The sequence below is a fragment of the Wyeomyia smithii genome, chromosome 2, assembly GCF_029784165.1.
Source record: "Wyeomyia smithii strain HCP4-BCI-WySm-NY-G18 chromosome 2, ASM2978416v1, whole genome shotgun sequence".
Taxonomy (NCBI): Eukaryota; Metazoa; Arthropoda; class Insecta; order Diptera; family Culicidae; genus Wyeomyia; species Wyeomyia smithii.
In genome coordinates this window covers 276,231,429-276,258,343 of record NC_073695.1, presented here as the reverse complement: position 1 = coordinate 276,258,343, position 26,915 = coordinate 276,231,429, and the positions used below count along the sequence as shown (strand labels likewise).

The window sequence follows — 26,915 nt, the reverse complement described above, 5'->3', positions numbered from 1 at the left end:
TTAGAGAAAAACTTTTTTACAAAGTTACTTAAAATTATTGGAGCTATAAAATTGTAGAACAAGGGTTCTATCTACAAAAATAAAAAGTTAGATACTTGATAGCATCGAACATTTTGGTCACCCTAGTTTTTGATACTTTTTCAATAAGCGCTTTATCATATGTAACAACTTTGTAGAAGACAGTTTTTCTCTAAAATATTGCTATAGAGCTCTAGACCCAAATTTCCCCCTAAATTTGGTTTCTGGACCATTGATGAATACCTTTCATTCTAATACAGCGAATTTTCTTTAATACGCGAAAAGGCAACCTTCTATAAAATATATAATTGAGTACGATTTAGAAGAAATTAAACTTCCTTCTTTATCTATTTGTCTTGTTGAAGGTGGCTCACTCACCGATCACAAAGCGGCAAAGATGTCACATAAATTTTTTTCCTGCAGTTACAAGCTCGTGGAAAAAATATCGAAAACGAATTACAGTTTTAGTGGAAAATGTATATTCACAGAAAACTTGAAATTGACATAGAATTTTATGAACATGTTAACATTCAATTCAGGTCGATTTAAATATTTTATCAGTATACAGAATCAATTAGAAAAAATTTGATCAGTTTCAAGATACCAAAGAACAACGAAGATACCATATTTGAAAGTTATATGTCTGTTATCTTCGAAAATAAACTGGGCTAGAGTGATGCACAACATTAGCCTCAGCAATTAATATTTGCATAGCTTTGTTCAATTACAAGTAAGGTTATGGAAAGTTATCTTTTCTTGCAAATGCTAATTCAAAAATATTTTCAATTGAAAAATAAAAATACTTATGTCGGAACCCTAATATCAAGATGAAATGAATTTGGTTCTCCTCTATACCACCATCGCGGGATGCTACTAGTATTGTCATATTGGACTTAATTCATTTAGCTTTTAAAATATAATCATCATCGTTTAACTACCTATTCAAAGATCTGTACGGAGCATTTTGGTTTTCTATTGTCTTTTAAATACCCTGTTGTCCCCGGCGGCGCAGCGTACTTTGCGGCACCCGAAAAATCATATTGAATTCTGATATTTGCTGCTATACGAAACTAGAAGAAGAAGAAGAAGAAGAAGACAATTCAAACGGCAATTCGATTGTGTTCCACGCCCCACTGTGCGTCAACAGCGGCAATGTAGTTTTCACTTGGCTTGACTACACAAAAATGAATATCGAGTTTTTTTTGCTCTGATAGACGATGAGTAACCAGCGCTCTGTTCATACATTGCTCGGTGCAGTACTGTTGCCTGTGCCATCATATTCTCCTTCAAGACATCAGTTTTATTAACATTAACATATTTGTTAACAGCAGAACGTAATACTGTCTAATAGTGGAGGTGGTTACGAACTTTCCGAAAAAGCTTCACCTTCAAGACATCAAAATAGTTTAGGCTCATGGAAGCTAACATTAGTTAACCTATTGGGACGGGGAGATTCTGTCAAATTTTTTTTTGCCACTGCTATACAGGATATCACAGCAGGCAGTTGGTGTCTATTCATGAAGTCTGTGCCAGGCGTGCTCGCATATGATTGGTACATTGTTGGTGAAAATTCGACCTTGAAACTTTTATTCAATTTTCACTGTTTAACAATGAAGTGATAATGAAAATTGAAGAATCACAAAATTGTCCATCATTTTATCAATCCAACGACATATTGATCATTGTGATCCATCATGTGGTTACATCAGTATAACCGTTCGAAATCTTTCATTCCGACGTTACATCTTGGTTTTAGTTTTCGCGGAATGTATCTCAATATAGTGCGGTTAGACGTAGTCCTACGTCAAAAAACTAAATTTTAAGTAGTTTTCATTTAAAGTACTATTTAACTCTGTACCCAATGAAGAAAAGAATTTTGTAAGTTCGGCGAAGTTTGATATTTTAACACGTTCTAAAATTTTGCCAAAAAAGACCATTTTTCTATCTCTCAACACAAGAAGTACTCTAACATGGGTGGATTGGGACAAATGGAACCTACAAGAGTTTGTGGTACTACAGCTTAACTTCAAGAAAAAGTATAAAAAACTAAAATTTGAGTAACTTCCATATAAGATACTTTGTAACTTTGTACTTAATGACGATCGTTTCATATTTTTCAATCTTCTTCAACTTCGCTGAGAAACAATTCCTCTATCTCTTAACACAGAAGGCTAATTTTTTTTGTTTTCAATATTGGATAGTTTTCATAATTTTTGACAATTTGAGATTATGTGGGTCATTCATACAAACAAATATTCCAAACACACCACCAAGCTAAGATGAAGGTGAAAGGCGCTATAGAATTAAGTTCCATTTTTGCCTTAGGCGTCGTACACAAATTACGTAACGCATGAAGGAGGGAGGAGGGGGGGTGAGTTTGCGTTACTTATTGTGAGATATGGGGGAGGGGTGGTATCAGTTGAAACAGTTACGTAACTATGATTTTCCTTCGAAACCGCATTTTTTTGTGGGTTAAGCGTTACGTAATTTTAAAGGGGGGGGGGGGGAGTTATGTTGAACGTTACTTATCGTTACATAGGGGAGAGGCGGTCTAAAATCCGGGTTTTTAGCGTTACGTAATTTGTGTACGGCGCCTTATTGGACCCCTGTGCGCTGATGTTGCCATAAGCAAGCGTACACACCCATTAGCAAAGACAAAAACCGTTTTACAAAAATAAGTCAGTAGGCAATAAGCTCACATGGTTGCGCATGAGTGTAAGGTTTTTAATAAGGACGAAGATTTTTGAGGATTCTTGTTCGAAGTGGCACGTCTGCTTGTCTGTGCCAATATTGTGTAGTTTTCGTAGAAAACTTCCAGATTTTTAAAAAAGTAAGTTTTTAATTTATATTTTCATTTGGTTTCTTACATTTTCTCCTACCTTATGGTGTGTATTTTCTCTGGAAGGACGAAGTTACTATCTACACATTGCCAGAAACATCATACCAAGCAAGCAACACTTTTTCTAGAAATTTTAGCTTTTTTCTATTTGTAGCTTAAGTATTTATGATAATTATTGGTAAATTATGAGTTTGTGTGGCCAATCACAAATGGTTACTCCTTAAAGGGTTAGTAACGAAAGGCTGAAACTCAAAAGGCTGAAACCCGAAAGGCTGAAACTCGAAAGGCTGAAAAGTATGTTTCATAACGAAAGGCTGAATGCACAAAAGGCTGAATGAACAAAAGGCTGAAACATGAAAGCCCCCCCCCCCAGAAATCAACTCTGTATAGGTTCGTTCGTTTTCCTAGGTCTACTGATTCGTAGGGGTGATCCCCTAGTTTAGTCCGAACGAGCGATAGCGAGTAAGGACAGCATACATCTCGGACAATCGAGTCGGCCGTAGGCCGCGAGTGTTCTTTTAGAAATGAACTTTGTGAATTTCAGCCTTATGATTTTTCAGCTTTTCGTGATTCAGCTTTTCGTGATTTCAGCCTTTCGAATTTCAGCCTTTCGTGTTTCAGCCTTTCGTAGTAGACCCCTCCTCAACACTGTTAGAAATTTGTAACTTTAATTATTGGGATTTGTTTGCTTTCGCAATTAGGACCATTAGGACTTATCATTCGTAGGGATTTAAACCTACTTGTCAAATAAAGGTAGGGAATTTAAGCTATTTTTTTTTTTTCATTTTACCATGATTATGGTGAAACGGGATTGTGGTCTTTTCCTATACAATTTTGAGGTTAGAGTTCTTTTTACTTTTGTAGTTTGAGCGTAAAAAATCGGCTTCCACTAAATAAACAGCACTCCAATTGCTACTTCAGGCATGCAGCAGTTGTGAAAACAATTAATCAAAGTTTCATGTACGTAGTCTCCATAAATCAAGAAAAAATTAGATTGCAAAATTCGAGTTGATCGCGACCACGTCCCGTTTCACCTTAAATAACCACTAATACTTTGCTTTTTTTTTATAGTTTTCGTACAAAAATTTGCGTTTTGAGATATATTTTTAATAATTTTTTCACGCGGTGTATATATTTTTGAAAAGATAAAATAATCATCTAAAACCCATAGAAACATTTACGCAAAATTTCAGCAAAATCAAAAAAGACAATTTAAAAAATAATTAAAATTGGGATATTTTTTTGTGGAATTGTTCAGGTTTTTGCTGCGAACGTTTCAATCGGAACTGCATAGAAAGAAATTTTAGAGTACTATAAGTTTGTTTGTTTTCAAAAAAGTTTTGAGGTTTCACGAGAAGATGTCAAAGATTTGTGCTGCAAATTTAGGCAGGAATAATTTTAAAGCATCATTTTTCCTGCTTTTTTTATTTGTCACAATTGGAGTAGTTTTCATGTTGGCCAATCAAACAACGAACAATATTTACAACCCGGCTAAGCAATTGATCTGTTCAGGCACTATTTCTAAATCATTCATTCCTGTACGATCTGCGGTCTCTAAATCAATCTATGATTCGCAATCCCCGAAGAGAAAAAAAAATCTAAATAAATTAAACCCAGTTGGATCCCTCTGTTCATCTGGGAAGAAGTTGCCCAAAGAAAATGCCCTGCTGTGAATAGTAAATAGGTTGAATGAGTTGTAACTATAGATGGGTAAGACTTGTGAATAAAGCAAACATAAGATAAAATCTTAGCTGGTGAAACAGAAACCAGAATATATCATTGATAAGCACTCTTGAAAAGCATTGTCGATTCCAGTGCGACTTGTACAACAACTAATCCTGTATTATAATAACCAAAGTGACACAATTTTTTAGCAATATGTTAGTGTTGAATCGCGCTTCCGCGGAGACTGTCGAAAGGAAACACCTGCACTGTCCTACAGGTTGATCGGAAAGCACATTAGGATGCAATGTTAGGCGCACCAATAACAACAACAACCGTTGTTTCAGTGGTTTAGGATAGAATATTTAAAAAGCAAACGATTCAAAGCGTAACGAGAGGAATAGCATTTGTGCACTAACTAAAACCTGGGTAAAAGAAAACAAACTGTAGCAGAAGCACAACCCAACTAAAACTAAAGAGAGTAAGAGACATGCCACGTTATTCGAACTACATAAAATATAACTACGAAAGTAAAAAACAACAATACACTCTGATATAGTAGAAACTAAGTAAAAGGTGAACGAAACTGAAAATACTACTCTGCCGATGAAAAAAATGATTCTGTATGTATTTCTGTTGAACTATCGAAAAAGGAAAATAAACAAAAAAGGTCTATAATATATTAAAATCAGATGACAAGCAAACACGATTCGATGTCTGGAAAAATACTTTCTCCAAAGCTTAAAAAGACGACCTTCGCTAATAAAGAAGAATGATTACTTTATTTGATACTCTCGGCTTGGCTTATTGACACTTGCTTGTTAAAATCCTTAATTATCCTAGTTGCTACACATGGATTCACTGCTGGTGCCTACTTTTATCTACTGTCAAGTTATATGCATTCGAGAATAAAAAAAACCTTCGCCACGACCTCGCCTGGTTGTGATCGTGCTAAGGTACTTAAGCGTACTTGTAAAGTTTTTATACACTAACAGATTTTTTTTTGTGTGTTGAGTCTTTAATTCTGCTAAAAATCTAACGTTATGGTGCTGATTTTTAGGCAGGTTCGACGGTGGCAAGTATAAAAGAAAACTTTACTAAATTACTTTAATGTCGCACATTTTAATTTTCACGATGAAATCGAAGTGGTTGATAAGAAGCGTGAGCGACCCTTTCTTCTACGAAAGTATCAGAAACGGAGAAGTTAAACAAATAAATCAGAGCTTTTCAAAAATCATAAACCGGTCAGATGTTTCAGCGAAGAAAATTATATTCCCAGACACACAGATAGCGCCTCCAATTAGGCTGTTTTGTCAATTCATCAAATGTACAGGTATTTGTACTTTTTACCGTCTATTCCGACACTGGTTTCGTCCGAAAATTTTCAACACTTTTGTGTTCTCTTTTATGAGGCTGTTGTCTTTTACGTTAGTCGAGTTTATATTTACCATAACTGTATGCTTACGTTTATCTTAGATTAACTTCACTGTTGTCCGATTGGCATTGCCTTATATTAACAATTACAACTACAAAATGTCTTCGTTCACTTATCTCGAATGAAATGTTTGAGTGTGCATCCACATTATTCGCTTTCCAATACTCAGATCCGTATAGGGGGCCAGTAGTTTCAATTTTAGTTGAATGGTTTGTTTGGTTTGTCATAAATATTACATCGTCAGTTTTTTTTCTCTTTCGATTACAATAAAAAATACAGTCGAAGACAAAATAATACGCGGCGAAAAAACAGATTACAAATAAGTATCGGTCGGTATGGGTTATGCTACTAAAAAAAAAACAATAAACCTATAAAAACACAAAAAAAAGCCTTTTTGATGCATGTTGTGCTCACGACTATGTGAAAACAGGAGGACGCAGGGACACATGTTACACGGCGCGAGTACGTTGTCAGACAAACAATAATGAGGACATCATTTCCCGCACGGAATCGTTTTGATTGAGGGGGGCACCCGCCGCTTCGGCAGCTTCCGTTTCTGCTGCAGCGGATGCTATCGCTACCAACGATTTGCACATTTTATCAAATGTCTCTTCCGACAGCTCAGCCGTAGGGATAGTTGCCACCTGCATATACCTAGGAAATGAAAACAAGCACCTATCGAAAGTCTATTATTTTATAACGACATTCACATACTTATTGCCTTTGAATTTCTCTTGGATCGCTTGCTGTCCAAGGGATTCAGCCTTCGTGTGTATTTTATTCAGATCGAGAATGATGTCTTTCAAATCCTCTAGCCGATATTTGATGTTGGTTTCCAGCATACGGGACCAAATAGGTAGATCGAGTGCGTAGCGGGAGAGAGCCAACGCACCGGCCGCTATCTTAGACGGCAGATACGTGAGGAACGGGTCAGCATCCAGTAGTGACAATTCACAGAGATACTGAAACAAGGACCAATGTCATTTAATTATGAAACCATGCACATTTCGTTTGTTTTAGAAATCAACTTACCATGCACATGTATTTCACCTTGTCTGGTACGTCGTTCATTACGCAGTAGACGGTGGTAAATACCAACGTAGTTGGTACGGACAGATCGAAACCCAGTACCTTGAGAATAAGCTGCTCCATGCGTAGCACCTGTGTTTTAGTGTAAGTATCATCGGTAATGTACACAAACTCGCCAACATCTGGCGGGTAGATTTCCTCGTACTTTCTACAATCGCAGGTTTGTGTAGAATGTACAAAACAAAGAGAATAAAAAAAAGGATCAGTGAGATAATTCAAGAGCGCAAGTTAGTGAGTGACTTACGCAGCAATAAACATGGCAGCTGTGCCGACCAGCTGCAGTTTGGCACGCACTACCGACATGAAACTGAGAAACCGATCTATGTAAGAAATGGCCAAACAGAGGGTCTCGCCTTGCAGCCTATACTCTTCGCTGACTTCGACCAACCAATCAACCAGGATAGTACGCATCGAGTGATTGATATCCGGTTGCTTCTTCATGTAAGCTGGCTTCGGACGGTGTCGTTTTTCCGCTTCCATCAGATACGTCAGAATGTCCGACTGGTATTCTTCCACTTCGAAGAAGCGGTCCCGATCATTGCGGGGTGCCAATGAAATGTCCGCTTCAAGCAAAGTTACCGATTTATCCACCGACATTGGCGAGAAACTTTCGCCAACAGACATTGGTGTTTCGAGTAGCTCGGCATTTTTCAGCTCCTGTAGCGGTTCACGTTTGGCATCTACAAGGGAATCATCTTTTTTGATACCTGCGCCGTCTTTGGCAATGTTTTCCTTTGATTCAGCATACACCTGGAAAGTTTTAAATGGCTCTACGGGTTTGAACACGGCTTTTGCCTGATTCGCCGTAATGCTATTTTCCTCAGGCTTAGTTTTCGCGTTGTTCACGAGTGGTTTGATTTTATTCTTAAGATCCTTCAGAGTCTGAAATTATTTACGTTAAACACATATTTTCAAAAAGAAATATTTTCATCGATTCTTACCGCTTTTTCTCCACCTGCTGGTGCATCCGTATTTTTGTTTCCGACCACATTATTCAACACACCAAACGTAGACCGTTGAACCTGTGGCTGTTTAGTCGCAGCTCCACCGGTTTTGGCCAACAAAACGCGGTTCTCTTTTTCCAGGTCTTCGTGGATCCGAAAAGTGGCCATATTGCTGCTATTGCGTTTTTCGTCGTTGGTTCGAACCTATTGTTTCCGCCTACTATGATGGAGGCTTCTTTTGTGTGATCTACGGTTTTCGTTTTACTACCGTTGATTTTTTTCGTTTGTCCGCTTGGTATCTCTCGCTTTGACACGGATGACTGATCAGGGACCTCTTGGCGTTGTCTCTCTCCCACTTACGCTGCTACAGCGATACTTACTTTTGCTACAACGAAATGCTTTTTGTTGAGATGCGCAGAAGCATTTACACAATTCTGCGTTCAATTCTTTATCACAACAGCATTTTCGTTTAGATTAAACGGTTATGCTTTATTTTGAACATTGAACGAGCGTAATTCCAGGTACAAAACACGAAAATTAGAGCATTAAACGATGCACGGTATCTGGTGATGCTTCTCCTTACTGAAAGAAATTCGCTTCAAATGGAGGGATTCGTGATCGAACGAAACCAACAGCTGCACTCAAAAATGCCCGCTGCGCGACACAAGGCGGTGTACTAAATTTGAAATTTTTAGTACTGCTCTTGGGTGGGCTTAGAGAGCGGGCTTCGCCATTATACCGACGACGTTATTTTACATTTTGTTCAGATTACTGCTGCTTTTAGTTTTATTTTGTCATATTGCTGATTGCATCTGAAACGCGAGTTACAAACGACTTGCAAGCAAAATGCAGATAACGTGCATGCCAGATTGATCGTATACCAGTCAGCTAGAGCGAACGCGACAGAATGCCTTCGTTAATCGTATCTATACAGTCTACCGCGTTCACTCTCGTATGTTGGTATACGATGAATCTGACGTACAAGTTGTTTGCCGTTTGCTTGCAAGCAGGGATTCCAGATGTGCAGATTTGTCTGCAAAACGCAGATTTTCAGAGTCCGTGTGCAGATTTTTATTATTTCCCAGATATTTGCAGATTTTCAATAGTTTCTGCAGATTTTTGCCAGAGTCTCCTTATATTTGCGCAGACTTTCTCAAAATTTGTACCAATTTTTGCAGACTTTTGTCTGCCCGAGCAAACTTTCTTCTAATCATGAAAAGATTTTTTTCAGATTTCGAGCAGATTTTTCCGGTTTTTCGAGCAGTTGCAGACATTTTTCAAAAACATCTGGCATCTCTACTTGCAAGTTGTCTGTAATTCGCGTTTCAGCGGAAATTTGCAATATGATTTCAAACTATTATAAGCTATCGACTTGTAAAATGTAACTAATTATAGGCGAAACATTCGCGAGAAATTATTTTTATTCATCAATTCTTCTTCGAGCTGTTCACAGAATCAACACACTTTTACATTACACTTTTATTTCACTTCACTTTTTAATTCTATCACTTTTCACTTATCACTTGCAAATACGCATTTCAACGATGGAAGTCGAAGCAGTCCATCTAAGCACTGATGAAGGCGCTAACTCAGCGTTGAAATGCGTATTTACAAATGATAAGTGAAAAGTGATAGAATTAAAAACTGGAGTGAAATAAAAGTGTTATTTTTATTATTTTCTTGTAGCTAATCACAAGAAATGACACCGGCTTAGTTTCACACGTATCAAAATTTTAATGTTACTTTTTCAAAAAAGCCTTATTTAGTATTCCAAGCAAGATGGAATGACGAAGATTTGTAACTTTCTTCTTCAAATGTAGAACATAAGACAGTTTGTACAATTGTTTAGAATTTAAATGAAATGAGAAAATCATTGAAACGGCAATATTCTTGAAGTTGGCCAGAGCTTTACAAATGGATTTCGGAAATATTCATCTAAAAATGTTGTTTGGATACGTTCAAATGCGATCTTCGCTACAGCTTCGTTTTCATCCCTTGAAGCAACACATTTTTCTTCTTCTCTCGTACACATTCTGATAAAACAATACACACTTAAAAAAACACCGAATCCGGTACAATTACCGTAATCTCAACATCTGAACGTTCGGTGAAATCTACGGTGTTTCCGAAAATTGACGATCAATCTGTAAAACCACCGGCCGACTAGTCGGTAATTTTTAAAGTTTGTTTTAGCAATGCTATGGACCGATTTACTAAAAGAAACTGTAAAAATGTACAAGAAAAAAAAAAACCAAACGCACCTGTAAAAAATACCGGTGTAGAAAAAGCAGTTTATGAATGAAACTGCATGTAACACTTAAAATCGAACGAAATTAATCAGAATTGTGGTAGCTAATAACTCTAATTTGCTGGACGATGTTCTTTATGAACCACACGCGATGTCGAGCTGATCAAGACTGACTTCACTCGTTCGGTACAGTGAATCACGAACCCCATCAAACGCTTGATACACACATATGAATAAGCTTATATCAAATTCATACTGCTACAAGATTACTTACAAGAATGTCAGTGACTCGTATATTTTGTTTTAGCAATTCATTACAACACTTCCCTTATAATAACTAGCATATTACACATAACAATTGAATCAAATCAGCAGCATCAGTAGAAAATGTTCGTGTCTTGCACGGTTGCACGCAAGAATGTAAATTATCACTCACCAGCCAATTCATTTAATAAGCACAACTTTTTCACCAGCCGATAACTCATTTAATAAGCACATTTTTGAACAACTTTGTACGACTAACTTGGAGTCTCCAAGTAGTACTACAATATTGTCGAAGAGAGCGTTGCTCGTACTCAAACACGGGAGCTGTAAGAGCATATTTAAGAAAATTATCGCGATTGTTTTGCAAGTCATACAAAGTTGTTCAGAATTGTGCTTGTTGAATAAGCTAGCGACTTGCGAAAAAAATGAGCGTGAGTGATAATTTACATGAGAAAAATGGCCGCCAGATTTACAATTGGGTTGTTTAGCAATATCAGTTTTTTATATCATCTGAAAGATCTACATTTTCTAAGTAAGATTTTGGTGATTGTAAAACCAAGCAAATGTTTCGGTAAAAATTGACGAAATGATGATGTAACTTACAGAAAAAACAAAACAGTCGTTGATTTGATACTTTTTTTCGTAGAAATGCCGCTCTTATTACACTTTACCGATGGATCATTGTCAAAAAATTACCGAACGATTTTTTTATTAAGTATGTACACATTAATTGACTCTTACTGTCTCTCCCAGCCGGAACTCTAACATAACGACGACTTACTATAGACACTATATATATAGACCTGCGTAGTGAATGACAGCAGCACTGGAATCGCTGTTTTTTTATATTCTTGTTATTTGTTTGATACAAATTTTTCGTTATGTTCATTTTGGCTCGCACGTTTGACAGTTATTTTGGCTCGCTGCGATTCAGTCCGCAGGTCTATATATATAGTGTCTATACGACTTACTTGTTGTACCAGCATGGTAACTCAAGGCCAAATAGGAGATCTTTATCAAATCGAAAATAATTGTTTATGTTCTTTGTGTTCGAATCATTCTTTATTACAATAAATGAAGGCACACTGTACGATGATTGGGTGGTCGTCATGAAAGGGTTGGATTGCAAGGCCAATCCCTTTGGTTTTGAATTTTAGTACAACTGCGAGGCAATAACATAACCTCATAATTAAATCCAAAACATAAACAAAGCATTTTATTCTACACGTTCCGGAATTATTTATGAAGTTTTCTCCATCGATAATAGAAAAATAACATCCAATGGACTTAAAAACCTACAAGTATGTAAATTTATATTTATATTTGCGGTTAAAGTGATGTGTTCTTACGTTTAACAGGAAAATTCACCCGGTGAAATACTATAAAGACCATTTGGAAAACAACATTCGACCAGATGGACGAGAAATAGGGGATCTTCGTCCGCTTGCAATCAATTTTAATTCCATTAAAACAGCCGACGGTTCAGCAATAGTCAAAATAGGAAATACTACTGTCGTGTGTGGCATCAAAGCCGAACTAGCGCCTCCCAAACCGGTGGAACCGGAGTCCGGTTTTCTCATACCGAACATTGAAATATCGCCGCTTTCATCACCGAAGTATCGTCCTGGACCACCGAGTGAAGAAGCTCAGGTATACACGTGCTCCTTAGCGGATGCTATTCTCAATTCCGGATGTGTAAATCTGAAAGACCTGTGCATCACTAAAGAAAAGTTAGTTTGGGCATTGTACTGTGATTTGGTTTGCCTGGATCACGACGGATGCGTTTTCGACGCATCCGTTGTTGCGTTGGTTGCAGCATTGCACACACTGAAACTGCCACAGTTAAAGCACAACGCTGATACTGATGAGCGCGAAGTACTGGAGAACGAGGATTGCGTTCCTCTGCGCTTAAGCTCGATTCCGGTGACGACATCATTCGCTGCTTTCTGTGGAACCATAATTGCGGATCCTACGGCCGAAGAGGAAGCACTGGCGACTTCGACGATAACGATTACTATCTGTGACTCTACCCTGAGCTACATCAACAAGAGCGGCGGTGACCCATTGGAACAGCAGTTGATGGATCAGTGCATTGAGAATGCAATGAAACGGGAAAAATCTGTCCGCTCGCTTATTCGGAAGATGTTAAAAAATAAAAAGTGAATATATTTTTAACGTTATGTTCTTCAGAAAGCATGTGTTTAGTTAGTACTTCTTTGCTTGCTCTGAAGTTGTCGCATAAAAACTTGAGTGAATAGAAGAGGTAAAAATATGAGTAAAAAGAAATAAGGCTGCCTAGCAAATCCTCGCTGCATTAGTTCGTTACTTTCTTTGATCTACTTTCGAACTCTGCAAGATAATGCAAACAATCAACGAATATAAATGAAATTAACATTAGATTATCTAAAAGCATGCAATTTTCTAGGAAATAAGCTCTTTTTAATTTTAATAGACTACTCTGCTTCTACGGTCTTTTTCTTGTAACCAAACTGGCTTGCAGATAATTATCGTTGCAATACCAGGAACAAAAACTCTCACTCCCCTTCCCCACATACATGAGTTAATATGTGAGTTATTACGATACGTCAAAAATTTTTTAAAAGCTTAAAGATTGCAAGTCTTTGAAAAACACGAAAGAACTTTGAATAATGCGATAAACATTCAAGCGACTGCATATTACCTGGAATGCCTTTAATAAATGCAGTTAACATTTGGTTGTTTGCCAGAAACTACATACGAAAAAAGAAACAAATTATATTTTGGTTGGCAGTGTATCAAATTAGAACGAAGAGTGCTGTATAATTTCATTACAATAAGAATAAAAAATGCCTAAAATTTGGTACTACATTTGTACAATTTAGCTCTTTTTGCCATATGATTGAATTTATTGGAAACAACGCCTCTGGCAACTTTGATTCTGCCAAACAAAGGCGCCCTTTGGTGTGTGCGTGTCATCGCGTTGCTTCACTGATTTTGCGATTGCTGGCCGTCAGAATCTGATGACGCTACAGTAAACAAATACAAACACTCGACGGCTGTTTGGCAGACACAAAAAAGTTGGAATCTTTCATGCCGCCTATACCTTTCTACTAGCAGACTCATCACCTCTCAGCACCTCAGCAGCAGCAGCCAGTCAACCAGGTGTGGTTCGGGTTGTTTTTTGTCATTGCGAAAGAGTACCGTTCTTTCAGGCTCTGCGTGTCACCCTATAGGCTCAGTTCACCATCCACTTGTTGCGGAAGGAGCGTAGTGCGAGGTGGCATCTAGCGTACGACGGACTGCTTCGGGTTTCACTCATGGTAAATTGATCTAAATTGATAAGTTGACCAACCGTGCCTCATGTGCAGGACGCACTTTGCTTCCTGCGGATAGTTTGCATATACAACAAGTTAAATTATGAATTTATGTTTCATTCTTTACAGTGACAACATATCCGCGGTGAAAGGTCGCATAAATTGAGCAAACAGGTTGAAAGTGAATGGTCAGCAGAAGGTACAGTTCTTACGTGAATTAAGAAAAAGTAACGGAGAAGATGCGTTTGTGAAAAAGTAGAGCAGAGGACATGTTGGGATTTGGGATACAGTTTAGTTAAAAAATTGGAACCAGTTTTAGTTGTCACTAGTAGCTTGTATTAGAGGTGCCACCTCATCGAAGTTCATCGATATCAGTTATAGAGTCCAGCAAACACACATCAAGTTCTACCTGTGTAGCGCAGGGAAGCGTAACGGACGGTAAGCTTGTATGCCATTATACAAGAGTGTTGTGTTATCTAAATTTCGCAGGATGAGTGGTTTTCAATCGTGGATGTATTCCGCTTATCGTTCTGTTGAAGAGCGTCGTTCACTACTATTTGTGAAAGTTTTGGAACGGTTTATCTTTGTTCACAGTAACGGGTTTTAGTATTCGAGTTCCCTTTTTTGGTTTCTTCAAAGCAACACCAATTAAGTGATACGCGTATCTATACCGGCTAATAAACATTTCCTTCTGATAAGTGTTGGCGTAAAGCAATTAGTTACTGTAGTGTATTCCAAAAAAACTCGTAGTGAAAACTTGAGAGTTTATTGAGTTGCTTTATTCTAGTTTGACGGTTACAATTGGAATGAAATAATTTTTCTCTCAACCACAGTAGATTTGATACCGATTTTAAAAGCATAGTGTTTTGTTAATTTTTTTCCACTGTTTTGATTGCAATATAGTATTGATTGTTTAATGCAATACATAGGCCAACAAAGAAATTGTATAAAATTACTAGAGCATAACATAGTCTAAATTGTGCATCGTTTCTATGTATTTTCAGTAATACCGATTGACGAAGAAGATGCGTCGTAATCTACGAGTTCTTCTGAAGTACGCCTTCGTCGGGGGCTTTATCCTACTCTTCCTTACGCTCATAATCCGCTCATTCAACGTGGTCGATCGGCAGAGCGTCTTCCAGGCACAGCCCTCCCCTCGGCAGGAGCCACTGGTGCAACATCAGAAGCAGGGATCCTTCTTCAATGGGTCCCCGAAAAATGTACTCCGGAAACAGATCGATTGGCACGACTATCAGTTGATTGATTTGGAAAAGAAACGCACCGGTATCGGAGAGCATGGCATTGCTGCCCACCTGGAGAAAAAAGATGAAGAGATGAAGGACAAACTGTTCAAAAAGAACGGTTTCAATGCCGTTCTCAGTGACCTGATATCGTTGAACCGTTCACTACCAGATATACGGCACAAGGGCTGCAGAGAGAAGATGTATTTGAGTGAACTGCCCACGGTTAGTGTGGTGGTTCCATTCTACAACGAGCATTGGAGTACATTGTTGAGAACGGCTTCGAGTGTGTTGCTAAGGTCCCCTCCAGAGCTAATTAGTGAGATAATTCTAGTAGACGATTGCAGTACTAAGGAGTTTTTGAAAGATCAACTAGATCGGTATGTGGCGGAAAACATGCCGAAGGTCAAAATAGTACATTTACCCGAACGGTCCGGATTGATTGCTGCCCGCTTGGCTGGGGCAAAAGTAGCCACTGCGGATGTATTGATTTTCCTCGACTCGCATACGGAGGCAAACGTAAACTGGCTGCCACCTCTGTTGGAACCGATCGCAAAAGATTACAGGACCTGTGTATGCCCATTTATTGACGTAATCGACTGGGATAATTTCGAGTATCGGGCACAGGATGAAGGCGCGCGGGGTGCGTTTGATTGGAAGTTTTACTACAAGAGGTTGCCCCTGTTGCCGAAAGATTTGGCTAACCCGACGGAACCATTCGAAAGCCCTGTGATGGCCGGAGGACTATTTGCTATCAGCTCAAAGTTTTTCTGGGAACTTGGTGGATACGACGAAGGTTTGGACATATGGGGCGGTGAACAGTACGAACTGAGCTTCAAAATTTGGCAATGTGGTGGGCGGATGTATGATGCACCTTGCTCACGTGTAGGTCACATCTATCGAGGGTATGCTCCTTTCGGTAATCCCCGGAAGAAAGATTTCCTGTCACGAAATTATAAACGTGTAGCCGAGGTGTGGATGGACGAATATAAAGAGTTTCTCTACATGCGAGATAGGAAGAAGTATGACAATACCGATGCGGGAGATCTTTCGAAACAGTTGGCTATTCGTGAGAAGTTGCAGTGCAAGCCGTTCAAATGGTTCATAGAGAAGGTGGCTTTCGATTTGATTGAAAAGTACCCACCGGTAGAGCCGCCGGACTTTGCGAATGGAGCAATTCAGTCGGTGTCCACTCCTAACCTATGCGTCGATACGATGAGCCACGGAGAAAAGCAAGCAGTTGGAATGTTCACCTGTGCTGCGGATAAAGTTCAACCGCAGCCCAATCAATACTTTCAGCTGTCGTGGCATCGCGATTTAAGAATCAAATTCGGCGAACTTTGCTGGGACGTTTCAGAAAGTAAGCCAAACGCAAAAATTCTTTTATTCCACTGCCACGGCGGCCAGGGAAATCAGCTGTGGCGGTACGATGTGGATAACCAAATGATCAAACAGGGTAAGAATAATCGTTGTCTCGATATGGACGCTGGTACAAAATCGGTTTTCGTGAACCCCTGTAACACCGAAAACCCCAATCAAAAATGGAAATGGGGTTTCGTGAATATGACCGCCATACAAAGCTGGGAGACGTACGGGGCAAAAATAATTGACTGAAAGGTGAAGAAGACGATCAACACGAGCTCAAATTCATGTTATAAAGTAATCAACATCACGAATTGTGATAAAAGAAGGTCCGGTGAAAAGGAAAAGCTGGAAATTAGGCTGAGAAGTGATGCGTTATTCGAGAACAAAGTGGCTAGTGTTTTTGCTGAACGGAATTGTTTGAAGTTGTGTGATAAATGCGATATAAAACGAGTAGCTCATATTTTTTCTTTGAGCTGCATGATAAGGTATGGTAGGAGAGCTGAACAAACAACTTGCCATGAAGACATTCCCAAACGAATGGGAAGCCGAATTATGATAATCACATCAAACATATCTAGTCTGTAAGATTTTGCTAGCATTATTTAACTGCAGTGATGTAGTAGAACTGAAATCAACTGTCAGTAATGCATTTAAACAATTGAAAGGCCATTTTTCTAAAGAACCCAAACGTGTACGAATGCGGATTTCGATACCATTACTGTGTATTAAAAGCAATAAAACAAGTATTTTTCGTCGAACGTAAAATAATTTTCTATTTAAGACTGTGCCCTAAATCCTCAAACGAACATTCTTTTCTCTCTAGTCACCAAATGTTATCGTAAGGTTATCATTGTGCTTGATGTAACACAGAAAGATATTATACAACATGGTGATTGCGTTTATATACAGCACCCGGTACTGCGGACCAAGCAGATAAAAGTTTATAAACTGTGTCGGAGGCCAGACCATCCAGTCAGCGGCGTAAATAGTCAAATACTTTGCTTTAAGTTCGTCGGTGCAGTGCCGTATGCTGTTGCCTTCCAGCAAACCGGCACCGTACAGGTAGCTAATGATGAAGATCGGTGATAGCAAAAACTGATCCAAACCAATCTTTTTGAATACTGTTTTCATATCCACTCCGGGCAGGCTCCGGTCCATCCACAGGTACAGGTAGTGATGCATCGGACCCTGTGAGATTCCCACAAGCGTCATACAACCTATCATGAAACGGGATAATGTTTAAGCTATACTTCTATCGAAAAGCTATGCTCCGCGTACCTATTCGTCTCCAGTCGTACGATTTATGCAATGTGCCATCACTGCGATGCTCGATTTCTTGTGCGGCAATATCTCCAAACATCATGAGTAGTCCGGAGCTGACGGTGTTGGTTAGTAAAAGATAACGGCCGAATAGCGCTTTCCATATCCGCTGTACTGCTTTCGGTTGCCGTTTTTCTGGAGAAGGAAGCGTCGAGTATACTCGCCTAATGCTGCGTGTGCTAAGTCGCGAAGCCACAAATTGCACTAACTTATGCATTGCTACTAAAGCTTTAAAAAAATATCACTGCTAGATTAAACTAGTATACACAAAATATTGATCCCGTGGTTGATGCGTGTTCCATTCCAAATTATAAATAAAGATTGGGGAAACACTGCGATGACGATTGATACGTTGCAGAACGAACCGATTAATGGAATGTGTAAAACAAAAGGCAGCGCAAAGTTAAGTACGTGTTACGTCAGATCTAGAGTCAGCAGATGAGTGATGCATTATCAGCGGGTTCATTCCCAATGTTTGTTTTGCTCGCTAAATTCGTCATACCACGCGACCGTGGAAGAGATCAAGGTTGTGTTAACATATGAATGTTGCATAATTGATAGGGATAAACTTGATACATTCGCTTTCTGAACCTGTTTACGAAATAGACCATAAGCCTAACGATGCATCAAATTTTACCATAATGTTTTATTATTACAATTCCCATACTGTATCGTAATCTTTTGCTAGTACAGAAGTTAAATGTGCAAAAAGGAAAGATAAAATGTCATGTCATATTGCACAAGTTGACCACAAATACCAAAAACATCGCAAAACAGCTAATAATAAAGGTAAATTCTTGCACACAAGTCTATTTAGTGAAACGTTTCATGTTTGGGTCGCTTGGGTAGGCTGCTCATACTGTGCAAGTTTTGTGGTTAAATTACACTGGTCAACACAGGTGCACTCCAAAAGCTCAATACGGAAAACATGAAAGATTATAGTATTAAAACAGTAAGAAAATAGTGTCTGCTTTCAGGAGCCTAGATCAATTTGATGCCCTGGAGGTGAAACTTGTTTGGAAAGTTTTTAACAGTATCTGCTCTTGATAAGTTAAATGACTTACTGTTCGAATTTACTTAAAACTGATATCGTTTAAAAAAAGAATAGCCAGAATATATACCATCGAACAAAATAAGTAATATTCGGGTGGCACAATATCTGAGGAATATGGCGACTGAGGCAGGACTTTCCATCTGAGAGATTCTATGTGAGTTTTAACGACTTTGGCAGTATGGTCGGGTGTTGTCATGCAGAAGAATTTCTGTTAGGTGCCTCTACTCGTGTCCATTTAGGTTGATAGTCGATACACAGCCACCGCAGCGGGTATATTTCGCCGGTGACGTAGAAGCACGACCGGGTAGTCTCAATGTCTTTCTTTTTTTTTGGGGTTGTTGTCCGCGAACAGTTGTCAATATCGAAATTACCGCATTTAAAAAGAAGGAATAAATTACGGCCCGTTGTTTCACTCAAAGTAGCATTTCATTTAAAGTATATGACGCCACAATTATGTCACTAATATGTCAAAACGGTTTGTTTTATATATGTCTTAGCTCATAGGTAAACCTAATAATAAGTCAGTGATTAGCGATAAGCTAAATTCTAGCTTATATGGGTTTAGCGTTCAGCGGTTATCGAGCTAGTGAATGGATAAGCGATGTGCCCAGTTTCAGCCCAAGTTTTAGTTAGAAATGCCCACCACTTTTAACTGACCACTGATTTCTTGTTAACTTTTAATGCAGAGTTCGTAAATGATAATATATGAGTATGGTGAATCTCTATCTTAAAACTAAACTGAAAGTTTTTACAGTTTGGCATTTAGATTAGTTCGCACCAGGTGTTGTGTCATACGATCTTTCGTATGGAATTATGTAAAGATATGTCTTTATATACACATAGTTCAGAAAAAAATGTGATTCAGGTGAATCATCAGGTGAAGATCATTTATATGTTTGGGTTGTGTTATTTGGAAAGTATAACTTTCATGGATTTCAAATACTACCCCACCTTTTCGGCAAACTATCAGACCTAACATAAAAATCTTATGGTTTGCTGTGACACGTGCACCACAGCGCCAATGTAAACAGAAGAAGCATCAAAATTTGATGTTGCAGTAAGTTTTACGGTCATGCATTTAAGGTGTTGAAAGTGTTTTCAATCCCCCGGTGAATATTGATCTGTTACACAAAGACCCAGTCATCTATCTGCAAAAAAAATCAAAGGCTACCGTTTTTTATCGGACCAGGAACTAAAAATGGTTAACCACATTATCGACCTTCAGAATCGACTGCACGGTTTGACATCGCATGACATCCAAATGATGGCTTTTGATTTGACGAGAAGAATAAACTTTATTATCTGTTCGATCGAGAGGCTTGGTTCTACGGGTTTTTGAAACGTTATCCTACGGTTTCAATGCGTTTGCCGCCGTCCTTTAAGAAGTTCCACGGGAATGCGCTGTTGAAACGCTTCTGAAGAAAACTCCAGGTAAAATTGTGACTCAGTACGATATAGTCGGTTTGGTTGGAGTCGCTTTCCCGCGTGCAGCTTCGAACGGTTTTGCTGCTACAGGCATATGTCCTTTCAATCGAAAAGCAAATAATTTCATAGCCGGAGATGTTACTGATCAACCCGAAAAGCAAATGACCTCTTCTCACGGTGAATTTTTGACTGGAGCAGAAGATGTCATCGTTTGAGAACACAAAGCGCAGAATTTCGACATACGTCCTGATCGTGCCAAGTAGGCTGTAGACACTGTGACAAACCGTTGCTTCGAGGTAGAACCGTCGGACATTATTCCTCTTCCTGAGGTAGCTGCATCAAAAGGCAGAAAACGTAAATCTGAGAAATTTTGCGAGTTGTCAGCAGCAACTCATCGTGACTATTTGTTTCAAGCTCAAGCACAAAAGTCGAGGAAAGCTATGCGTAAAGTTCGGAGAGAAGTTGGTTCAAAGAAAAGACGCAAAACGAAAAAAGTTAATTCGGATATCACTAGCGAACCTATACATTAGAGAAATGACAAGACACTCACCGTTAAGGCAACTGTCAACATCAAAACGGGCGAGCTGTATTAATTTGCATTGCCGTTATCCGTTTTGATGTTGACAGTTGCCTTAACGGTGAGTGTCTTGTCATTTCTCTAATGTATAGGTTCGCTAGATATCACAAAGAGATGTTCTGTGCGGGTATTGTGCAGCTTCATTGAGTCAATCAAACTTGGGATTTTTGAAAAAATTGTTTCTGGTTATTTTACGATTTCTATTCATATTTTTGTTTTTACATATAATAGAGTATTATTTCACAGGTGAAATTCGGTAATTTATAATCATTATTAAATGGTTACTACACTATTGGATCATAATATACACTATGCTACTATTAGTCGCGTTATGTTTCGCATTTATAGTTGCACTGTGTTAAACGTAGCACCCACTGACGTTCAAAAACGTCAAAAAACGTCCTTCGCGTTGCATCTGTTGTGTATAGTCAGAGCCGGATTTACGATTGTGGGGGCCCGGGGCCCAGTTTACAGTGGAGCACCCAGAATAAAACAAACCCGTTTTTTTATCGTACGAGTTAAAAACACTCATTTCTCATTGAAAAGTTACCAAAAATTTGCTAGTATTTTTTCTTACGAGTTTTTTTTTTGCAGAGAACTTATTGATTGAATAATCAACATTCAGCTCCTTCAGAATATTGTACTCTCAACTTAACAATGCTAAGTTTGACAGCCTTTCACTCTTCATAGTCGTACGCAACCTATTTTCAATCAGTTTCATCTTCGATAAAGACCTTTCTCCAGTTGCGTTCGAGATCATTAGGCTCAAATAAATAAATGTATGCAACTGCTCGAAATCCGGAATTTTTTTCTTGATATCTGAAAAATAAAAACCTACCGCAATTCGAAAAAAATGCGATCCGCAAGCAAAAATTTGCACACAATTTGAGAAAGACTGCGCAAATATAAGGCTACGCTGGCAATAATCTACAGAACCTAGGAAAAAACTAGGGGTAAGCGGGGTAAGACCGCCCCCTTAAGCAATTCTGTTTATAGAAAAAAAAGTTGCGGCTGCAATTTCATTTTTTCTTCGCTAAGAGGTTCTTCTATTCAATACCCGCATTTAAAAAAAAGGAACTGAAATATTTTTGTTTATTTTTCAATTTTTAAAGTTTTTTTTCAATTTTTAAAAATTCATTGAAAATGTGCAGATCTTTTTCATGCGGGGTAAGCCCGCCCACCAGCGGGGTAAGATCGCCCACCATTTTTTGAGGATAAACAATATTTTTAGGGCCGAAACGGTTGATTTTATCGGTATAGTGTCTCTGACAAAGTTGTGGATGGTATTTTTTTTTCTTTTTAAATAAAATATACACTGTGAAAAATCTGAAAAAAAAAAATTCTAAGTTTCAACTTATTTTGTTTTCTGATTATTCAAGTTCAGATCAATGTTTAGGTAACTTTTTTGGTTTTCAAAATAAATAGATTTTTCAGAATTGGGGGTTTTCAAGATATTGAATTCATAATATACCTATCTTTAAGCTAAAAATTGAAACTCATTAAACCTGTCTGTATGATTCTTTTGAAGACTTATTATGTATAGAAAAATACTAATAATTATTCTTTCGTTTATTTAAATTTTCAATTTTCTATGTTTTTTTTAAAGAACAAAATTATCAACGACTCTATACACCAAACAAACCGTCCAAAAAAAAATTCTTCACAAAAATTTAGCTATTCATATTTCTATTACTCCATGATCCAACAACCATAAAATTTTAGCTTACCTTTTGTAGATTTTACAGGTAAAAACATATTTTTTCAAATAAATTAGAAAAAAAAATATATTTTTAATTCTATTTTTATATCTTTTCTTTAAATTTTTTTAGAGTGTGTATTTTTTCCGGAAGTAAAAAACTACTATTTTCAATTCTGCCGGAGACGTCATACCAATCAAACAAACCGTCATGGCTCTAAAATTATTTTGGTTCATTAACACCATTTTCACACAGGTTTACTTTTTTCAAAAATAAGTCTTGTTAAAATATATTACTAGAAAAGCTTCAACCAAATCGAAAATGGTCGATTAACATCGATCCTGTAAATATTCCCTTTGTAGTGTCGAGGCATTTGGGTCGTGAAGTAAAACAACAAGCAGTTGGATACGTGGCGGTTTTACCCCTTGTATAGTGGGCGACTTTACCCCCAGTGGAACATTTTCATATTTGACCGGAAAAGTAGTCAAAATTACAAGATTACTCACAGCCTTCGATATTTCCGAAAGAAGATAGATTCAGGCAAGCGATTAAACGTATATTCACAAACAAAACAATAGATTTTTAGACTGAAAAACCTTAAGTCCCGTTGCCGCAAAACAATAGCGCATTGACTGGTTGCCAGCTGAAAGGTTGTTTTTGATTATTTCTGCGACCGTTCGCGCACTATCAAAACAGAAAAACGTGCAAAATGTTATGTAATTATACTGTGATAGACACGTTAAAGAAATTTTTCAATTATTGTATAACTTGATAGTAAAACTACAGTGGGCGGTCTCACCCCGCAGGGCGGTCTTACCCTGTTTACCCCTACACACTTCTGCAGGAAAATAAAATCTGCACACGGACTCTGAAAATCTGCATTTTGCAACGCAAATCTAGTATCCCTGATTCGGATAGGTAAACTTATTTTCGGAATCAACAGCAATGTATTAAAACTTGTGGATTATCTTCTTTCCTGCTTGATTTCCCATGCGCGCTGGTTCGATTCAAATGGTTGTTAATGTGTGTCATTCCAAGAGAATCGAAGGTGAAATCTTATGGATGTGGTTGTGATATTGGCGCTCGCGAAAAAATAACACTGAAGGAAAGTTTCAGATTGAAATGGTCTGTTCAAATTTTCTTACTGTATATTGAACTTTTGATTGAATCTCATTTTTGATAGAGAAAAGAATTTTTTCTCGTTTTGTGGGGGCCCCAAAAATGTGGGGGCCCGGGCCCCCTGGGCCCCCCTTAAATCCGGCCCTGTGTATAGTGGATCGTAGAGCTATTTTTTACACCCTTGTTTGCTTAGAATTTCGCTTATAACTTTCTTAAAAGTAAGTTAAATAAATGTACTTGATTATTATACATAGTTGATAACAAATACATCATTACAGTATGGAATTTCATAATAAGTCGGAACCCTAAAAAAAGCAACTCGTGAGTTCTACTGTGAAAATGACGTGCAGCGAAATCTTCTCAGCATTAAGGAAGGTTGTTTATGGGGCTGCAATATCTTCCGGCATTCTGGAATCGACCTTAAGGTATCGGTTAAGCGGCAAAAGGATTTAATAGACACCAAATGGACCTACTGTTGGGGAAAGAAGGATTTAAACTTGTTGGATGGATCAAAAACATGCAACGAAAGGGTTTACCGATTGAGAGAAACAATCAAATCAAAAATTATATCATTTCCCTTTTGCGACAATGTTGATGGTAAGTGCTGGCTCCGAAAAATGCCTGAAAAAATACTGTCTGCGTGGCGTGATAAGCACAATGAAAATGTTCTTACATTAGCTAACTTCAGCACAGTTCTACACTGCCGCGCATAGCAAGTCAGTCCCATTTGCATTTTCAGCAAGCCAAAAAATCGTGTTTATATATAATTTTATACCATTGCTTCTTACGAGATGGGACAATATGTTTGGATGTTTTCCCAAAGTTTTTCAGAACAAAGTTGTTGAGTTCATCTATTGTTAAGAAACTATACATAGTTAGTAGGATGGGGAATCGTTATATGGAAAAAACAAAATTTGATAGCAGAAAGCCAGAACCAAGTTTTTTTTGTTCTGTTTGGGGCCCCAAACAATCCTGAATTTATTGCAAGTCGATTGGTTTTGTCTCCGCTTGGCGCATTGCATTTTAAATTTATATGGAGATTTGTATGGAAAAACCAACTTTTTTGCATTTTCCATTCTAAAGAGCTCAAAATGGCTCAAACCATAGGTTTCGTGACTTCGAACGGTAGGTTTTTTGATGCCTAACAACTTGGCCGAAAACACTAAAGAGCTAGGGTGAGCCAAAAAATACTAGAGCTGTTCAAAGTTGAGTATGTCGAAATTTATGTTGCAAACCATTTTTTCTGCCAACACTGCCAGTGAACCGGCGTCAGTCAGATTTCCATCAGATACCTCTAAAACACGATGTAGATTCTATCTACGCCTAGAATATTGACCTACATTTGTTTACTTGATCCAGCTGAGTGTATAAACTCGTTACGACAGGTTACTTCTGATGGGAATCCTACTGACGCCGGTACATTGGTAATGTTGGCAGAAAAGAAGATTTTCTGCATTTAAATCGACATACTCAACTTTGAACAGCTATAGCTTTTTTTAGGGACATCCTAGCTCTTTTGTGTTTTCTACAAAGTTGTTAGGCATCTAAAATGCTAGACTTTAACATAATGTAGTGCATTATCAGAGCATTATTGAGCTCTCTAGAAAGGTAAATGCAAAAAAGTAGGTTTTCCCATATAAATTTTCATACAAATTTGAAACGCAATGCGCCAAGCGGAGACAAGACCAATCAACTTCAGGAAAGTTAAGGGTTGTTTGGGATCCCAAAAGGAACCAAAAAAACTTGGTTCTGGAAAATCGATCATTTTTCCCCACCCTAATAGTTAGCTACCATTTCCAAATTTTCAACCATTAGCTCAATTTTGGTGAAAATGCAAATGAAACGGACTTGCTATGCGCGGCAGTACAGGAAGCCATGAAAAATGGGATAAAAAAGACAGCATCTAACCAGGATTCAAGACCTGCGGATTATACACGTTCGCAGTATTGCAAAGTCTGCTGCATCTCAGAAGTCTAGCCACCATCACGCTGAACCCAACGTACACTAAGCATTTGCGAGAATATTATAGATTCGGTTGTCACTCCCGACGCAGATGAAAATCCAGTTTCTGAAAGAAACTATGGATTCTGTCATTATTCCTTGCAATACCTTTGATCTTGCTTTAAAGGACATTGGAGAAGAGCGTTTGAATGAAATATTGTTGACCGAATAGTTGAATGATGACGAGATTGTTTGCCACAAAGACTCACAAACTCCATCAGTGAGGAAACTTAATACCTGATCAATCATCGATGCACCCATTTATAATTACAGCTATCCACTGATTCAGTTCTTACGGAGCTGGAAATTTTGGATACGCCAGGTACTTTTGAGAATAATGCTTGCTCTCTGTTTATTAAAAGTAATCCATATATTTTTACATGTCTCCAGATAAATTTCAGTCTCAGCAGCAGTTCAGCAATTGTTCGAAGCTTATCAAAATGACTCTTGATAAATTTTATGAACCTGAATCACCTAAACTAAGTGCAAGTAACGATCTGTGGAACACATTTCAGAAGTTATGTACCGTGAGGCGCCCTAATACCGTGCGGCTCCTTATCCCGTGCACCTCGTATCAAAAGGTGAAAAAACATGTACAAATCTCAAAACGAGTATATTAACCCTCTAGTGCCCAGTGCCGCCATTAGACGGTCTTCAGTTACACCTCTCAATCAATACTTGAAAAATAACAGGAGGGTTGTGTGCAAAGCCACGACCGCAAGGTTGAAGTAGAATACTTTTACAAGAAAGATAACCCGGCTGCTTGCGTGTCAGTCATTTTTGAAGTAGAATACTTCTCTCAGGAAGTTCGGCTACATAGGGATGTGAAATGAAAATCTAAAACCGAAGAAAGTGAAAAATATGTCCAATTTCAAATGCTAATAAATCGGTTAATATTCGATGGATTTCCTTCGTTTTTGCAGCAGTACATTGGAAAATCTTCTAAGATTCTTCCCAAAAAGAGATAATTGTAATTTTATTATTCACACTATTGTACTATTGAAAATAGTCAAGCCTTGTCAAAACGAAAAATTCGACCTCTGATTGGTCGTTATATGCTTGCTTCCCAAGCACGGTCGACAGGATCATATACCTTGCAATTGAAAACATGCTATTTGGCCTATATAAGAGCCTTTTTCAGCCGGAGCCGCTCATAATAGTTCTAGACAGCGACAACAGCAGTCGTCCTTTTTTAGTAGCAGCACTAGCCCTGTGGTTGGTCACCACGTCTCAGGAGCAGCGCGATTTTTCTCAGCGTGTGTCGCCAGACAGCCATTATTCCCCCCGTGTTGGGGCAGCATGAAGATTGTCATCAGGAAATCCA

At 38.2% G+C, this 26,915-nt stretch overlaps 4 protein-coding genes across 5 annotated transcripts; 2 read left to right on the top strand and 2 right to left on the bottom strand.

Annotated features, from left to right (window-relative positions):
- Positions 1–5,279: 5,279 nt before the first annotated feature.
- LOC129723872 (G2/mitotic-specific cyclin-A) lies at positions 5,280–8,625 on the bottom strand. Of its 2 annotated transcripts, XR_008727833.1 has the most exons (6): positions 7,985–8,625; positions 7,288–7,925; positions 6,987–7,191; positions 6,669–6,916; positions 6,369–6,608; positions 5,280–6,302 (listed from the first exon to the last, which is right to left on the bottom strand). XR_008727833.1 is itself a non-coding variant. In XM_055678344.1 (5 exons), the coding sequence occupies exons 1-5, from the start codon at positions 8,153–8,155 to the stop codon at positions 6,425–6,427; spliced, it is 1,446 nt and encodes a 481-aa protein (XP_055534319.1). In that variant the 5' UTR covers positions 8,156–8,624; the 3' UTR covers positions 5,280–6,424. The 2 variants fall into 2 exon arrangements, 1 of the variants encoding a protein (XP_055534319.1); XM_055678344.1 differs by having other exon boundaries at positions 5,280–6,608; positions 7,985–8,624.
- Positions 8,626–11,675: 3,050 nt separating this feature from the next.
- Positions 11,676–12,692, top strand: LOC129723717 (exosome complex component RRP43-like). Its single transcript, XM_055678096.1, has 2 exons — positions 11,676–11,800; positions 11,858–12,692. Exons 1-2 carry the CDS (start codon positions 11,781–11,783, stop codon positions 12,660–12,662), a joined length of 825 nt encoding a protein of 274 aa, XP_055534071.1. The 5' UTR covers positions 11,676–11,780; the 3' UTR covers positions 12,663–12,692.
- Positions 12,693–13,504: 812 nt separating this feature from the next.
- Positions 13,505–17,156, top strand: LOC129723716 (N-acetylgalactosaminyltransferase 6-like). Its single transcript, XM_055678095.1, has 3 exons — positions 13,505–13,798; positions 13,922–14,230; positions 14,797–17,156. Exon 3 carries the CDS (start codon positions 14,818–14,820, stop codon positions 16,645–16,647), a length of 1,830 nt encoding a protein of 609 aa, XP_055534070.1. The 5' UTR covers positions 13,505–13,798; positions 13,922–14,230; positions 14,797–14,817; the 3' UTR covers positions 16,648–17,156.
- On the bottom strand, positions 17,145–18,351 carry LOC129723719 (mpv17-like protein 2). The gene is made up of 2 exons (XM_055678097.1): positions 17,677–18,351; positions 17,145–17,615 (listed from the first exon to the last, which is right to left on the bottom strand). The coding sequence occupies exons 1-2, from the start codon at positions 17,933–17,935 to the stop codon at positions 17,218–17,220; spliced, it is 657 nt and encodes a 218-aa protein (XP_055534072.1). The 5' UTR covers positions 17,936–18,351; the 3' UTR covers positions 17,145–17,217.
- Positions 18,352–26,915: the final 8,564 nt, after the last annotated feature.

Coding starts and splice junctions, on each gene's coding strand:
- LOC129723872 (XM_055678344.1), bottom strand. CDS start 8,155: ATGGCCACTTTTCGGATCCACGAAGACCTGGAAAAAGAGAACCGCGTT. Junction 7,926..7,984: donor CAGCAGGTGGAGAAAAAGCG/GTAAGAATCGAT, acceptor AAATAATTTCAG/ACTCTGAAGGATCTTAAGAA. Junction 6,609..6,668: donor GAGAAATTCAAAGGCAATAA/GTATGTGAATGT, acceptor TTCATTTCCTAG/GTATATGCAGGTGGCAACTA.
- LOC129723717 (XM_055678096.1), top strand. CDS start 11,781: ATGGACTTAAAAACCTACAA. Junction 11,801..11,857: donor ATGGACTTAAAAACCTACAA/GTATGTAAATTT, acceptor TACGTTTAACAG/GAAAATTCACCCGGTGAAAT.
- LOC129723716 (XM_055678095.1), top strand. CDS start 14,818: ATGCGTCGTAATCTACGAGTTCTTCTGAAGTACGCCTTCGTCGGGGGC.
- LOC129723719 (XM_055678097.1), bottom strand. CDS start 17,935: ATGCATAAGTTAGTGCAATTTGTGGCTTCGCGACTTAGCACACGCAGC. Junction 17,616..17,676: donor GTACGACTGGAGACGAATAG/GTACGCGGAGCA, acceptor GTTTCATGATAG/GTTGTATGACGCTTGTGGGA.